Genomic DNA, 17,685 nt, shown 5'->3' with positions numbered 1-17,685 from the left:
TATACCCTCATACCAAGTTTGATGTAAAACCACCACACGGTTCTTGAGATATCGACAAAAACAAAACGGGACGGAGGTACGTACGGACGGACGGACGGACGACCCGAAAACATAATACCTCCGGCCACTTCGTTGGCGGAGGCATAATTAATAAACTAGAAATGTCGCTATGGTGACTGATGCCTCCGCCATAATGCATGATTCTCCCAATAGTTGTATACTGTAATACAATGTCGTCACAATGTGTGATGACAATTTCACATAACTGGCAAAATATTGATATGACAGATTTGTCAGATATGTCCTGAATGTTCACTTTCCTCAAACTGGGTTTGCTATAATTGTCTAACAGTGCAGGTACCCATATTTGGGGAATTGAGGATTTTTACTTGACTTCTGACCGACCCTGTTATAAGTTTATGCATTGAGTAATTTTCACGGTATGAAGAAAGAGTGTAATTACAGTACAAAATAATTTTTTTTTCTCCATTTAAACCTAACCTTTGACCTTTGACCTTCTGGCTGCACATTTCCCAGAGAATCTCCATTAGGTAATGCATGTATATAAGTTTTTAAACTAATAATGCAAGCATTGCATATACTAGTATATGAGGGAAACAGTAAAATTTTGGGGAGTGACCCCTAAATTCCCTAGATAATCCCTGCCAGTCAGTACATGCATGTGTACCAAGTTCCATGAAGATACATTGAACCATTTGTGAGAAAAGTGAAATTGCAACATTTTCACCTAACCTTTGACCTTTTGACCTTTGACCTTATGACATGAAACTCTCTCTGGAGAATCTTTACACAGTAGTACATGTCTACACTAAGTTTCAATAAAATACCTTGGGGCATTGCATAGATATGGGGAAATAGCAACATTTTTAGCATTTGACCTTGACCTTTGACCTCTTTGCCAATGTCACTAAAATCTCCTCAAATAATTGCCACGTAAACAGATAAATTTTAAGATTTGACCTTGACCTTTGACCTCTATCCGATTTCGCTAAAAAACTTATCATGTAATTGTCCCATCATTCATCATCCTCACACAAAGTTTAGTGAAATTTGCTCAATCCAGTCTTGAGTTATCACGTAAACGGATACAATTTCATGATTTGACCTTGACCTTTGACCTTTGGTCGATTTCACCCAAAATCTAATCAAATAATTGCCCCATCATACTTTATACTTGGACCAAGTTTAGTAAAATTCCAGTCAATATTTCTCAAGTTATCGCGTAAACGAATGCGGACGGACGTACGGACGGACGGACGGACGGACGGACGGACAACCCGAAAACATAATGCCTCCGGCACCACTTCGTGGCAGAGGCATAAAAAAAACACCAATATAGAATTTACCAACATCACATAACTTTGCAACTTCAGTGTATGATGATCTCCCACTCTTAGCACAGAGCCCCTTCATGTATTTCCCAGCCCTATGGAAGTAATTGTCAATAACTATTCCAGTAATTAAGGTGGCACCTCTACCATTCCATGTGGATGAATACCACATCATTACACATCTTTTAAGAGAGAGATAGTTTACCCACTGACACTGATTAACTCATTGAGGATGAGCAGATTTTGCTATAACACACATTTCCCATACATGTCTGCCCGAGTATGCTCGGGACTAATCTTTAATGGGTTAAGGGACATCATACAGTTGTCTCTTCATCTCCACACTAATCAGGATTTTTGTCACCTCACTGTCATGTGATCAAAGCAGCCACTTTGTATCTCAAGAGACATCAAATGGGATAACCTCTGCATTCTGACTGCATAATTCTCTTAGTGCTGGTCCAGTTTGCCTCCAACATTCTTAAATTGTAGGTATGGTTTCTTTCATCACTATCATGTAAATCTCCCTTTACAACAATTTGTATGTTTTTACCTCACCTTCACAATACTACCTTCTCTTTTCATTCGTACATGTGTGAAAGGAAGGTAAAGTTTTGTTGTGGTATCCTATGATTCAGTAATGTAGAACATATTGTGTGTATTTGCCGTGACCAGTTTCACTGGATTGGCCTATCCACAGCAATCTTTGGATCTACTGCAGGGCAACTTACCTTTCCTGTTGCCAGTTCAAACAGTTTCAGCTGGCAGTTCTTGGTTCCAACAGCAAAATACTGGTCCCCAGGGGCTATGGCGACACATAAGACAGCCTGTACAGGAAAAACAAAAGAAAGCAAGATGGTCAAAGTGTTAGTGTGTGCGGATATGAAATGACTGCCAAACTACAAAGTGGACAGTCTATTGCATAGTTGCTTAAGGTGTTCTTTGTGCTTGGTTGTGTGGAGCGATAAAATATTTTATGTGAAACATAAATTCCTACTACGTGTTCTAGTAGAGATAGAATAAAGAAAACCCCATAAACAAACGACCACAGAGAAACAAGCAGACTTTAACATGCTTGTACCCATGGCTCAAGATTAGTGGTGGCCCACTGGCCCCATTAGCGGTGGCCCATTGGGCCAAGGCCACTAACATTTGGTGTCAGGCCACGAAAAGATAGCTTTTGGTGGCCTGATCGGGCAACTAAGATTCAAAATGGAATGTCATTTTAACTTTTACTTCAGGCCCCTATATAATCTTTTTCAGGCCACTAAAATGTTAGACTTTGAAAATTTTAGTGGCCTTAATGGCCCACCAGACAAAAAAAAGTTAGTGTCAAGCCCTGCTACCCACCTGTGTGAATCCTGTCAGGGTCATAGAGCACTCATCAGCCACCTCTCTCTTGTTCCTCCAAGTGACCACACCCTTACCGTCCGCTCCTTCACAGTCCAGCACCTCCTCCCGGACTGCCGAGGAGTCCGGCTCGTTCAGGGCCTGTTGCCATAGCAACTGGGGGCACATGGTCAGGATGTGAAGGTTGCGTGAGAGGAAGGCACGGAAGGCCTGCATCAGAGGGTTGGTCAGGAACTTCTCTCGCTCACGAAGGACAGCTTTGGAGACAGAAGGTGTGTTGGCCTGGAAAAAGATATCATTTGTATCATTTACAAGTGTATCTGTATCCAAGACTGATACAATGGGTATGACCCAACTGTTATAGATATTGTGAATACTTTGTAGTTAGTTAAACAACCAGCACCACATCGAGACATATACTGTAAAAGTGGAAATTTTCACGGTTTTGAAATTATTGCGCATCTCGCGCAACCACAAACCAGCATGAAAATAAAAGCACACAAATAGTTTTGCTTGCTATATGTTCCAGTAGTTCATGTCTTGATTCCTTGGAATACAAAACATGCGAAACTCTTCTTACCCCGCTGAGCATATCCACTTTTACAGTATAGGACTTACAATAAGTATACATATCCCATTTAATAAGCAGTGATACCCTCTCATTTGCATCTTATGGGGTAACATAACATCACGACTTCATGTAGGCAACACCTTCTGTCTATCTGCAAAAAGCAGGAGTCTGCATATCTAAACAGAAAACTACAAATAACGATGCAATATATTTCTAACTAGCATTGGGAGAATAGCTGGCAATAATGAACATGTATTAGGCACAGCCTTGATGCAAAGTCTTGCATAATTCTAAGTTCATCAGTACTTGCCGGGGGTAACAAACAAAGGTTACCAGTCTAACCTGGAAGTCTTCCAAGAGGGATGTGATAAGACCAGCCTCACACTTGGCCTGGATGAAGAATGGGTCGGAGAGGATGGCCTGAAGCTCCCTAAAGAGTCCAGCCTGCACCAGATGGTAAGGTAGTTCAGTCAGGGCGTAGGGGAAGGACACAACCCAGGGAGAAACCAAGCTTCTGTATGACCTGGCCAGCTTGCGGAAATAACCTGGTGGAAGAAATCATTCAAGTCAGGTTATTTCATCACACAATGGTTTCTTGTCCAGTATGTAGAAAGGGCCAGTCTATGTTAACAATACAACTTTTTACAAATTGTGTCTGTGATTCATGGTCATTAAAAGGTCAAAATATTTATTGGTCTAAGTTTAGCAAAGACATTCACAATACAAACATGAAGTATGGTGTTGTATTGATTTCAGTTTAGACAAGGCCCTTACTCAGGCTTAAAGATCCTTAAATATTAAAGTAAAGTCAAGGTCTGACCTAGTCTTCCTATCTGAAAGCAAACTGGCAGTCTGATTCAAACACCGCTTCATCAAAAGCCTAAGACCTTAATCTGTTGAGGATGTGTCCCGAGCATACTCGGGCAGGTGTCTATGGGAAATAAATGTAGTAGCAAAATAAAACCATCCTCAACGGGTTAAAAGAAGGAAAGGGTCGATCCAGTCTCTTAAGGAACAACAGAAATGACCCGGTCACTTACCAGCCAGCAAACAATTGGTTCTCTGCTGCAGCTCACTGGCTGCTCCCTTCATGTACCGCTGGACAATGGCCTGACTGATCTGACCGTGGCTCACCTTCAGTCTGCCATCACTGTCACAGAAGGAATACAGGAGTGGTACACATTTGATCTCAATGCAAAATCAAAAGTCGTTTTGTGATTACGGCATTCTTTGCACCCTTCCAACTTTTATGATATGACTTTCACGACAACAGGCTAGTAGAACATTAGTTGTAACAAATATCTGAATTTTGAAAATTCCATTTATAAATGGCAAAAAGTTATCTATGTCCTAACTATCCTCATCACATCAAAACCTAAAACTGCAAGGGGTCAAGGAAACTATATCTTTGTTAAAGGTGTCATAACCAAACTTAACTGTAATGTATTCTTTTGACCTTGTGCTTCATTCAAACATTCACTCCACAGCACAGTACTATAGGATTTACACTATACAATGAGAATGGCATATTAATTCCTCATATTTTGGGGTTCTAGGACGATTACCCAGGACTCTTCCCATTATCCTAAGCTTAATCCTCATCCCGGACCTCATCTTAATCCTAACCCAAATTCAAACCTGAAACCTAACCCAAACCCTTATTTACTCTAACCCTATCACTAACTAGTATTTAGCTATGGGGTAATTATCCTGCTTCAGCTATAGCGTACTGATAACAAGGCTATGGTACTTTGCAATAATTGCTGGCTTCATTTGCCTTTATTTGAAAATGATTACAGATAAAGGAAATCAACAGGAGAATGAATCTCCACTACACAGCTCCAACATCCATGAATCTAGCATTATTCCTACCTGTGCTCTCCAGTAGGCGCCAGAAGAGACCTGATCCCCCGCACCACCTTGGCCAGTACAGCTTTAGGCATCAGATGCTCTGGGGTCAGTATGGTCAACTGGATGTCTATATAGCCATACTTCGTTCCACCCTGGTTGATGTGAAGGCTTAACAGGTGGTGGAGATCTTCCTCCAGCAAACCTGCACATTTGCATACACAGGGAGATGGCATACAATATCAATGTCTCTTCAATTTCAACTATTAACCCGTTGAAGACAAGTCCCGAGTATACTCAGGCAGGTGTCTACGAAAAATGCACGTTGTAGCAAAATTAGTCCATCCTCAACGAGTTTGACAATTATATACAGCATACAAAAGAGGCAAAGAATAAGAAATTACAGCGACAGATGACCAAATGTTTCTAATATGATGATGAAATATAAACAAAGGATGAGATCTTATCCCTTAATTTTCTTATTCTTACGACATAGAAGTCAACCTACATATAAATAATTGCACATAGACTCTTCAGTGGCCCCTCACCATTCTCAACACTATAAACCAGATCACTGCATGTCAACATACACAGTCAACCCAGGTATTCATATTTTACTACCAGAAGTATCTGGAGTACCAAAGACATGATAATCCAATCTTCTTTAACTCATAATGTGCTTTGTTTGCCAATTGGCTCAGATGTCTGGGAATGAATTGCCAATGACGAGAGATGACCTCATCTCACCATTCCCTATTGTGTCACCATGGCCTTCCTGTTAGACTAACATACAATACTACACCCGAGTGGGCTTGCTAAATTTACAACTAAGTTACATTTAGAGGAATTTCTGAATGCTGATTTAAAGAAAAAACAAACAAAGAAACAAAACTAAACTAAACAAAAAACTTGGCAAATTAAGCAGAGTGCCTGGGCAAATATAGGGTTAAACTATGTGTCAATGTTCTATTGTTTCAACACATCAAATTCCAGACTTCCCTTTGAATTTTACAATTGTTTCCACAAAGCAAGACAAGAAACTCAGACTGGTAACTCACCATCTCTTGAAGATACCAGCAATGCCAGGGCAGTGGTGATGATATCTACACCATGGTCATCCTCCAGTCTTTTCAGTACCTCCTGTAGTAGGGTGCTGATGGTGTGTGACATAGCCTTCAACCTGATCGACACCTGTTTGTTACAGGACCAGGAACAAATTTAAGTCTCATTCAATCACAAAGACTTATAGAATTATTTGACATTCTGGGCTACATACCACTATGGCATATATCACACCTGAATTAAAACTACCAACGGATATACAACAAATGAGATCACTAAAAAAGCGGCTCAAAGACTAGCAACATAAGAATTGGAAACTCATGCATAGCTGTACCGCGTATTCTATCAACTGATATGTTACATCAATTTGTGAACACCTTATTAGATAATTCTGTAATTCTTGGGCAGAAAGAAAAATTCACATGACACTGTAATATGCATAAATATTTCTCATCTTTCATCTTTTTTAAACACTTCCTGGCTTTGCACTAGCAATTGCATCTATCTCTAAATGCTGACAGTGAATTTCGTCAAATTAGTTTCAAAAAGAATGACCAACTGTGAAGCTCAGCAAACTAGTAGCAAATTACAGACTGAGGAAACAAAAGTCATCCATGATTAAAGTCTTTCATCCTATCTTCCATTCTCAATTGGAGATAGGACGATGGGGCTTCCCCATACCTCTTCAAAGACTCCAAAAACTCTCAGCTCCTCACAGGCCAGCTTCAGGAAGAGGGGCAGGTTGGCCTCCTTCTTTGATACCAACAGCTTCATCTATCAGAATTGAGGGGGAAAACAGACATAGGCATAAAAACGAAAAGTTTTCAGCACAAAAAATGGTAGTCTCTATTTCAAATATTTGTAAGTCACAATCTATATGATTATGATACCACATTTCCTTCGTGTTTATATTTTTAATGAATATGCTTTCCAGTGAACATAAGAGCAAATTACACACACGCACACACACACACACACACACACACAAATCCACAGTAGCCTCATTTTCCTTTCAATATATCAACTACTTTGTTGCAAATATCCATCAAGGATGAGAAATTCTGCCAGGTTTAGCTGGTATTCAATAACATGCCTTGGGTGCATAGTGTCCTACACAAGTTTTAATCCTCTGCATGCTACACTAACTCCCTGTCCACAGGTATTTGTGTGAAATTTGTGCATATTAAACTTATTTGGCACAAAAAAGGTTAACTGCAAAAGTAAAATAAACTAAATGCAGTGAAGCTGGTGAATCCTACCTGGTTGTTGAAGGGAGATTCATCCAGAGTCTTGTGATAAGAAGCAAGAGTTCGTCGGACAACCTCAGCCTTGTCCATGAGGTCCAGTGGTCCAAGCTCCACCACAGTGGCCTGGCGACGGACTGCAGCAGCGTGGGCAGGGGTGCCACTGACCGCACTCAGGACAAAGACCACATTCTAGCCAGTCACAGGGAAAAAACATTTATAATCTTATCAACATATAGTCACTTATGGCTACTTTCAAACAAATGTGATAAAGTAAAGAGGAAGGTAATTCTGATGAAAACTATGTGCTACGGATATTACTTGTGGTAAGGATAAATGTAGCCTCATTCCACTTTGCAAGGAAAATGAACTGCAGGAACATTTGTTTAAAAGACACTATATTATGCCCTATCACAGTGAAGATACTTGATGATGATTATGATGCTGACAAAATTCGAAGTTTACTATTAGCAATCACAGCAAAGAGGATTAACATTGATCTACATCTTCTATAGACTTTTTTTATAGGTTTACGAAAACCTCTGCTTCTCAATAAACTCATTTAAATATCCACAGGAGCATTACCATAACACCACAAAGAACCACTGTCATAACAAAAGGAAATATGAATACTACCAAAGCCTGAGGATATTGATATATCGCAACCATACAAGAACCCAGAAACACTATCATAACCCCATAACATCAATTCAATGTAAAATAGACAGAAGAGTTGCAACAACACACCTGAGGAATGTTCTGTGGCAGCCAGTCTAAGTTGCGAGCCTGGTAGGCTGTATCCATGTTGTTGATGCCGTCAATGAAGATGACCAGCTTGCAAGTGGAGTCCACATGTGTGGCAGCCTTCTCCAGGAAGCGTGGAAACTCAGACACAAGATTCCTACAAGAAACAAATGCATTCATCGTGAAGAAGATCACACTAAATACCCATTCATTGCAAGCATGTACAGTGTGAGTCTTTCAGTTGAGGTGTTGGACTGCCCATCCAAGAGTTTCAAATTTAAATCAGGACCTGGCTGCGTACTTCATCCAACAGTAAATAATGTTGTCACACTGCTTCTACTCACTCAGTAAAGGAGTGGGTATTTTCAAGCTGGGAACAACCTATATGATGGGCTGGTGTTCATTCAGGGAAAGTCATCAACCTTTAAGGGAATTCAATTTATTCAAGGTATATGCCCTCGGCTGAAGTACCAATTAATGTCAATCTAGACTAGTGTTCTTTCATTATTATAAAGTCTACCCATCGCAGACACATGCTATGTTTTGAATAACACTTTGTTAATGCCTCAAGAAAATATCTGTCACTTGATATAATTCAGCTGCACAACTTAATCCTGAAATAACTTTACATATCACACACACAATAACTGTCAATTACATGACTCTCTTCTTTTATCTGTCTAAAACTTATTCAACTTAACAAATCAAATAAAACAACAAAGACACTGTTCATCAACAAAATGGCAATATGTGCTAAGCAAAATTGCCCCCTAAAGAAACAACAACAACAACCCACTGAACACTTCTGAATGCAGAAAAAAGCAAATGATAAATGAACACTCACTTGTATTCCTGAGGAATCTGAATCTCCAGACCAAAGCGACGCTGCAGCTCACTACAGAGCCTCCTGAGGAGGGGGGTGACATGGGCTGACCCTGACACAGCCCCAACAAAATGGATCAGGATGTTACGCTTGTCCTGTTCCTCCAGTTTGGACATCATGGTATCAACAACTGAAGCCTGGATGACAGACAATGTAGAGATTCAGTTTACAACAACATAATGTTAATCAACACATGAATATCATCAGAAGACAACCTCACATAAAAACTTAATATGAGAACTCCTTGACATTCCATAATCACATCCAATTGTAAGAGAAAAAGATAAGCTGGGTCCATTTGGCCAAGCCATGACATAATAACATTTCAAATCCCTGTTTATGCAGACAAGTTTTTGAAACAAGGAATAATATGCAAGACATCTTTTCATCAGTTCAATACAATACATAACTGTAACAGGAAAATCTGTGTCATAATGACTGGAAACCTCACAATATTCCACACACATACACTGCATTAGAGTAAAATTTCATATCCACAGTTGAGAACTAGACCCACAACAAACATCTTGCAGTACTAGCACATCTATCAATTCTAAATACAGGTGAGGTTTACCAATGGAGGTAGAAATAGAAGTGTCTAACTTAACAAATTTGGGGCACACTGTAACAGGAAAATATTTTCAGTTGGTAAAGTTGGTAAAGTTGGTAAACTTTGCATGGTGGCCACCAAACTGAAATAAGTATAAGGTGCTGTTGGAGTGAGTTTCGTAATGATAGTCAACAGCCCTGGGCTAATGATCTTACAAACAGTTCCACAACATTTTGTTGACTGAGATTGCTATGGGCGTTAAGTTGCCACTAAACCCATAGTGTTTGAGGCAACTTAGCACCCTTCTCATTCTCAGCCGACAATTTGTTCCTGCGACAATTGCTCCTATGAAATATCTGCATGCTATTTAAGACAAACATAAAACCTACCCATAACCATAACCCTAACCCTATCCCTCACTCTATGTCCTTGGAGAAAATAAGACCACAGCAATTGTCGCATGAGTAAATGTCGCGTCACCCTTACAAACTTACCAAGAGAGCAGTCTTCCCACATCCATGCTTGCCAGAGAGAAGGACAAGGTTTGACTCTGCCTTCTTGATGACATCCAGACACTGCTTGAGTTGGGTCTGCCTCCCGGTGAACGTCACCAGCTGTGACTGCAGGAACATGTTGTGTTGAGCGCCCTCGTGGGCCACTTCGTCCAAGATCTCACCCTTTCACAAGAAACAGAGAGATGTGATGTGTTAGTACAACTCAAGGCATTGTCTCAAGACTTTGGTCTCAGCATGAGCATAAAGCCATGAGTATTTAGGACAGAGTTGACTTTAATAAGCCTTTTGAAAAGAAAATACAAACAGTGATTTGAGATACTATGCAAGAGAATTTTGTATCCTCAGCAGTAACAATGTTACCAGCAATTCCTGGCACAAGGCCACTATATCCATCTCTGACATAATACACCCAAAGTTCAGACTGTCTCCTAAAAATTATGTCACATACTGTAAAACGAGAAATTTTGTGTGCATGAAATTGTCATGAATTTTGCAAGGAGCCAAGATTTGCGAAAGTATAATGCATGTGGACGTTACACAATGCAGTGAATGCCAGTCGATCACCGATTTGTGAAAGTCAAAATGCTGTTGGCTCCAATTAGCAAATGTTTCTGGTTTTACACTATACCAAATACTCTTCCTGTTTTAATATCTGTTTTTTTTTTTCTATGCAAAGTCATTCTAAAGTGTATACCTTATAACAGCAATGACTTAAGCTATCCCAAACTATGTTTGTATTATTTTCACATATCTTCCAGATAGATAACAGACTAGCTGGAGGCAAGAGCTGTAACAAGAAATACTGAGAAAGTTTGTGCAAACACTTCAAACTGGTATGCCAGGACTTAACCAAATCAAACTTTACACATCAGGAGCTGCTTCTAAATACAATTCATAACAGTTTTACATGTGAATAGATATTAAGAATTGGACTAAAGACGTCATATTGGTAAATCTTACATCCTCTGGAAAGGTGTTCTCTATGTAGTTCCAGACATTGTTGATGACTCGTCGACCAAAGTCCTCCAGACCCATCACAACTGGCTTGCCTTCTACCACTCCACCAAACTTGCATGGATAGCTGCATCAAGGAAAATAATAACAATCATTTCTCTCTTGAAAACTCAGTACCAGCTTCATCTACTGTCCTGGGTAGAATTACAGAACAAGCATTTTTCTATCTAATAAAGATGTATAAAAATCAGTAGAAATGATACTGGCAGTCTTTTTGCTCACAGCAAAAAATCTGTACAAATCTTTTTTTATCAGACATGAGATATTTTTGTCAACCCTGCATAATATAAGTGACATGTTTGAAGTGTTTTGAAGTTTTTTGTGTATTTGTCGTTAATTACAATTCATATTCCTTTCTGATTTAGACAACAAACTGGTTCTACTTTTATAGTGCACTCATTCATTTGCCTATTGCTGATTTTAGTATAAACACTGAACTATTGTGACTTGAAATTCACAGGTAAATATTACAGTACATAGACATCATCCAAGCACTTGTATACATTGTAGATACAGGATACTTGTAAAGCACACACTGAACAATATCAAGGTATTCTGTCTTTACACGGTCTCTTAAAGGTTACCTGAAATACAAATGCATGTTGATTTGCATTGATTTATGATACCCTAAACAACACTTTTGCTGTGAAATGAATATCTTGAAACATCCCATATATTTTCAACTAATTTTTCTTCTGATTTTTTTTCAGATTTTAATACTTGGGAACGCCCACAAAAAATCCTCCCAAACCAATATGCCTGTTGTGACCTCATCTGTCAATCATTGCTAAAGTACCGATATGTTTAACAAAAGACATTGGAATGCACCTTCCCCTCGACTCAGCATAACTTGCATGTTTCTGTGATATTAATGTGACTAACTAAAGACATGGCATTTGTATTTCATGCATTTGTATTTTAGGGAACCTTTAAGTTCAACACAGTTTCTGTGCTCCGGACATCCTACCTGTCAAAAACCTCACAGCCACTGTTCCTGATAGTATCCTTCAGGTTGGCAAGTTTCTCCTTGGTCTGATCGCTGCTATCCTCAAATTGGCCACGTATTTTGTTCGGCACATCCCTGGAAAGAAAGAAGCAAATCTTGTTTGGTTTTTTTCACAAAGTCTCATATATACATACTATTAAACAACTAATTCATATACATGCTCATGACAATCAACCTTGAATAATGCACCTGGTCCAGTAAAAAGGCTGTACTTACCGTACTGTAAATTTGCGATTGACTGTCAAAAGTATATACAGCATATCACAAACAATGGGTGCATATTTTTCTTATGCTCTGCAAAATGGCCTGTTGGTGTGAGACCTTTCAAAAGAGCTGTGATCATATACCACTGCAGGATACAGCTAACCAAAATTGTGCTGAATTCAAAACCTTTCTGCCAGATTTTATAGATCTATGGAAATATTTGCATACAAGATTTGCACAACTCCATATCTAATGGAGCATCAAAATCTTCAAATAAATTCACAGTTATAATAAATCAAACTGACATACTTAGTGTGGAAATACCAAAATAACTCTAAAACATGTGAAAGACATAGTACCAGCATGGAAGAAACAGACATAAGTGCCCTAGGACTTTGCGCCATCATCTTCAACTAAAAATCTGTGACTCAAAGGAAGAATGTCACAGTGCTCTCTGACAAATATTCAAGCAAAAGTCTAATAAGACTGATATATATTTATTTTTCTCAGCTTTCCTGTTACATATTTGAGTGTTCAGAGGACCCTAGGCTATAGTTGCTATAAAGTCTTACTTGAGGAATTCAGAGTTCCTGATGTAGAAGAAGGCTTTCGCTGTGGACTCGTCAGAATAGAGAGCCTTGTGATACATCTCCAGCTCTGTGATGGAGCGGCCATCCGGGTGCCATCGCAACCAGTAAAATTCATCTTCATCACTCAGGTCAGGGTAGGAGGGTGGCATGTAACCATAGCGATTTCCCAGCATGCCCAGGAAGAGGTCGCATCTTTTGGCCTCACGCAGACATATCTCCACGGAACTAAAATTGAAAATTAATTGGAGAAAGTAACTGACAGATTTCATTTGCTGCTCATTTGGCTCATAACAAAACTTTATTTTACGACATGTATGCCTTGATACATCATATCTTACAGAAGACACATTCTTTTTTTGTGAACTAGATGCATGATGTCTTTTCCCTTCTAACCTATGAATGATATTCACATTTTTCTCCTCTTCCAAGATGCAATAGTTGACTATAATCAGCAATCTATACAACAGCGATATTTCACCTGCTGTGTCGGGGGCTCACCGCATGTAAGGATAAAGAGCTCCCAAGTTTTCCTCACCAGTGATACAGTGCTTTGGAATTACCAACTACCTACTAAAACAGAGGCAGTCATTTCATAGCTGCCGTGTCCAGTCTCTTGCTCACAGAAGGAAACAAATATGACCTGCCACAACAAAAGGATCCTGAAGTCGCTGACAGCTGAGCTGAGGAAATTGTGATGGAAGTCAGATCATCAAAATTAGCCAAAACGATCGGATTTCTGTTTTTAGCATGATTTTGTAGTCTAATGTATTGTCTTCCATCTGCTGAAATTTCGAAGCTAAGTGATTAAAGGAAAGGCAAGAAATTAGCATTTTTCTAGGCCATGATTTTCCGACTTTCAACGGAACAGAAACGTGTCCGAAGATTTGGATTTAGCGCTGCAGAGAGACTCCGCCCCTAACGACGAGGGAGTGATCTTATTTGTCAGTGCGTGGCATACTGGTTGCTGATTGGTCGTGCGTAGGGGGCTTGAATGAACATCGCGAAGGTTGCCACAGGCATACCTTCTATTGTCAAGAGGTGAAAACTGCCTTGCCTCTCCTTTTATCATGATAGCATCGGCAAGAAAATTTTGAAGGCAATTTTCTCAAAATGCTGATTTCCTAGACCACTCGACATGCGCTAATAACATCATCTGTATCTCCGCAACCAAGTACTTTTATGAGCCATGTTATATATGAAATTAAAGTGGAAGAGTAAGGGAATAATGTCATGCCATTTTCAGAGAATCGTCCTCTCCCAATTTTCAGATCCTTTAGTTGTAGCGGGTCACAAATATACAATGTGCCGTAGCCGGCAACGTGTTGATCAGCGATGACCAACAATTCACCCGAAAGAGACGATGGTTTCTCACCTGCTGTGTTTGGTCTGCTCCTCATTCACACCCCATCTTAAGTCCACCTCGTACAGGTTGACGAAGCGGGTCCTCGCCTTGGCGCGCAGCTCTGGGAAGACGAAGCGGGTCAGGAGGTCACGCTCGCCGTGCATGTCGCGGAAGGTCGAAGAGATGAAGACTCGCAGAGTGTGAGTGCTGGGTTGATAATTCAAGGGTAAATATTAACTACATGGCTTCAAATACTCAGCACATTGTTTGCAAAATGTTGGAGATGACACAAGTCCTCCAACAGTAGACATTCTAATACAAAAAGCTAATTCACAAAGTTGACAAGAAGTACTAGCCATATATTCAAACCACTTAGTAAAGGTAATCTTAAAACACAGATGCAACATTTCCTTTACTCGCTGAAGACAAATTCTATCACTACTAGATATTCCCCCACTGCAATTCCTGTTTTTTCTTGGGGGGGGGGGTTGAAATTCTGCATCACTGAGTACATCATCTAAATAGAAATTGTTTGATGCAATGATGAAAATTCCTTCCTACATCAACAATCGATTCCAAATAATTGCACAGTCTGTTTCTTTGAATGAAGGGTGCTTCATTTGATGTCTTACCGCCTGGTCTGCTGTGGAGCCAAGAGGGTGAGAGGTTTCTCTGGGGCGACGTCAACCACAGCTGTCTTCTTGCCTGCGTGTATCTGACAGAGAAAAATAGAGCACAATGTATTGGTGCAATCCAGTCATATTATGGGCCTATCATTTCAAAAATAGAGAGACATATAGAGCATAATGTATCAGTGCAATCCAGTCATATTTTGGGTTATCATTGGAAAAATAGAGAGAGGCATATAGAGCACACTGAATCAATGCAATCTCATCAAATCAGGGGGATATCACTGAGTACCTTGCCCTTTGTCAAGTAGGACGGCTTCAATGAGTGGGACAGTATTTCAAATCAGAGAGCTCTGGTGCTAAAGTTGTTGTCATGATAATTCTTCAGATGGGAATTCTCATCTGTTTGAATGACAAGTCATAATGGACTATTGATAGTGTACTTCTACACAGGAGGCAGCAAAATTCCATTTTTTTCTTAAACATGGCATACGAGTCCCCGGTATTTGTCTTATTTGTGCATTAGATGCGCCTTCAATGTTTGTCCTCCTTTTCTTAAGGTATGGAAGTACCTCAGCACACACAATTTGGGATCACACTCATTCATAACTGTCTCCATTAAGTGACATGGATTTAAGCTGCATATGTCAGTGGTATACCTTGATTTTATCCAAGCCATAGGCTTTGTCAATGTTCTCCACATGTGTGACTTGGCCTGTGTCACCTCGCTCAGCGATGAATCGCAGGATCTGGTCGCTGTACCCTGCGATGAAAATGTCGTTGGGATGTGTTGGTTCATCGGAAGTAGCCATACTGTTTGGGAGAAGGAAATTCAGATGGTAAGCATCCATCCTGGGCACATTCATCCAAACTTGTGACTTTATGACGAAATAAGAATCACTAGTAGTGACTGTAAATCTGTCTTAAAACTCTTCTTTTGTCATTTACAGAAGAGATTTGTTCTTTGATTCAATGCAATCAAATTTCTCTTTGATTGACAGAAAAAAAAAATGTTGGGATGTATGACTGATTGACCACTGGATGTATTAGTAAAATCCCCGAAACAAGTACAAAGACCACTGAGAAGATATCTCACATTTAACCTTTGAATCAGAATTAATGCCATGAGATGATGTCAATACTTCAGACTAATGACTTCTCAACCTTTTGGTTAGCAATGTGAACGTATGACCACAACGAGGCAAAAAATTTGCCTTTCGCAGGATATGAAATCCATCTACATCAAACGGCAAGAGAATTCCAAAATCAATGCTCCACAATCAACCTGCTGGTCAGACAGACATAATCCTTACAAACTGAAGGAAGCAATCTGCAGATTCCCAGCAGAAATGAATGAAATGAGTCCTGTCATTCCTCTCAGAACCAAAATCTCAAAATGCTACTGGTACACATGCTAATGGTAGGAACAAGGTAGAAAGATTCAAATAATTTTCCAGTGTCAATCAGAGGTTGACATACCAGCATCGTCCCCCACCCAGGTTGACGTTGACGTAGAGCAGGTTGCTGTTGACGATGTGGCGATACTTGGTTAGGAAGTTTGAAATCATCTTAGCCTCATCACCAGACTGGTTGCTACCATTGCTCAAAATCATCAGATTGTCCAGCTGGGTGGGTAGAGAGAAGTCAAGACATATTTTCTTTGTTTTATGATACAGTTTCATGTACTATTACACTCCTAATTCTTCATCAAACAGCAATACATTTTGTGGATATAATTGTACATGTTTCCCGTCATTCTAAAATCACTGTTAGCACGTGGTCAAAACACATTTTCATTAACTGCTCCATTCTCAAGGAATACTTGATCACTTTATGTATATCAAGCGGTTACATGTGTATCTAGCATAATCTTAAAATGTTCCATAATTACCAGCAATAAAATCCACAAATCCAACAAACAAAAATCGTTTACTTTAAATCAAACTGCACAAGATGTCACCATCAAAACAAGAGATAAAACTCTGCTGGAATCTCCTTCCTTTCACTCCAATCCTAATGGTCAGTCTGACTAGCTTGTATTTGACTATTTTCTAATTGGTCACTGGCTCCTAATCACAAGCTTTGGTTTACTCTGTCTCAATAACCACTCATCAAACTGATCTTGGAAGTGATCCATTATACATATCTACAGTGAATTTAGAGATGTGTAAACTGTTTATCAATTTTTCATCAATTCCTATCAATTGTAGGCAGCCTTCCCCTGGTAAAAAAAAAAATAATTTCTTTGCACATCTTACCTCCACCCTGTCTCTCAAAATCTCTCCAAGGATGGTTGGGTTCAGCCCCTCGCCAGATGACTCATTGTACGTCATGACCTGTACAAAGAGGCAGAAGGCAAAATAAGTTTTGAGTGTGAACGCAACTAAGAAAGGACAAACACTGTCAAATACATGTATGCAGACACCAATACAATTGAATGATAATGAAGTAAAGGTATTAATGTCTCTTCATTTGCAAAATACCAAACTTCCTGTCTGGGTGATGAAAGGTATCTCCACTTGAAGGTGCTTGATGTTCTGGACCATTAGTTGATCACTGTCTTCATATTATAGTCAAATACTGCAGGCTATGACTGATCTAACAATATCTGGATGCAATAATTTAAGACATAATGATCTATCGTAACTAATATAAATTTAGTTTGCACTTGTTGGATTGAAGTTCACTTTAATACCAGGAGTCTCACATTCAATGAGATGTAACATGAGAAGGGGGGGTGGGCAAACATCATTCAGGCCATTATTTCCACTAGGGAAAAAT

General features: G+C 39.6%; 1 protein-coding gene across 1 annotated transcript in view; it reads right to left on the bottom strand.

Annotated features, from left to right (window-relative positions):
* The window catches only part of LOC139725787 (telomerase protein component 1-like), a 93,587-nt gene that overhangs the window by 59,281 nt on the left and 16,621 nt on the right, over positions 1-17,685 (bottom strand). The window contains exons 12-30 of the mRNA XM_071636868.1: positions 17,163-17,240; positions 16,384-16,529; positions 15,564-15,717; positions 14,908-14,990; positions 14,306-14,482; positions 12,916-13,158; positions 12,101-12,214; positions 11,080-11,200; positions 10,099-10,281; positions 9,016-9,191; positions 8,175-8,328; positions 7,443-7,619; positions 6,865-6,957; positions 6,180-6,312; positions 5,146-5,326; positions 4,314-4,423; positions 3,616-3,818; positions 2,703-2,984; positions 2,084-2,179 (exon numbers count right to left, since the gene is read on the bottom strand). Of these exons, the coding sequence (XP_071492969.1) occupies positions 2,084-2,179; positions 2,703-2,984; positions 3,616-3,818; positions 4,314-4,423; positions 5,146-5,326; positions 6,180-6,312; positions 6,865-6,957; positions 7,443-7,619; positions 8,175-8,328; positions 9,016-9,191; positions 10,099-10,281; positions 11,080-11,200; positions 12,101-12,214; positions 12,916-13,158; positions 14,306-14,482; positions 14,908-14,990; positions 15,564-15,717; positions 16,384-16,529; positions 17,163-17,240 (2,904 nt within the window). The remainder of the gene's footprint in view (positions 1-2,083; positions 2,180-2,702; positions 2,985-3,615; positions 3,819-4,313; positions 4,424-5,145; positions 5,327-6,179; positions 6,313-6,864; positions 6,958-7,442; positions 7,620-8,174; positions 8,329-9,015; positions 9,192-10,098; positions 10,282-11,079; positions 11,201-12,100; positions 12,215-12,915; positions 13,159-14,305; positions 14,483-14,907; positions 14,991-15,563; positions 15,718-16,383; positions 16,530-17,162; positions 17,241-17,685) is intronic.

The sequence above is a fragment of the Diadema antillarum genome, unplaced genomic scaffold, assembly GCF_040938485.1.
Source record: "Diadema antillarum isolate AM-2024a unplaced genomic scaffold, OU_Dant_1.0 seq00000059_RagTag, whole genome shotgun sequence".
NCBI lineage: Eukaryota > Metazoa > Echinodermata > Echinoidea > Diadematoida > Diadematidae > Diadema > Diadema antillarum.
This window is presented reverse-complemented; position numbering and strand designations above follow the sequence as displayed.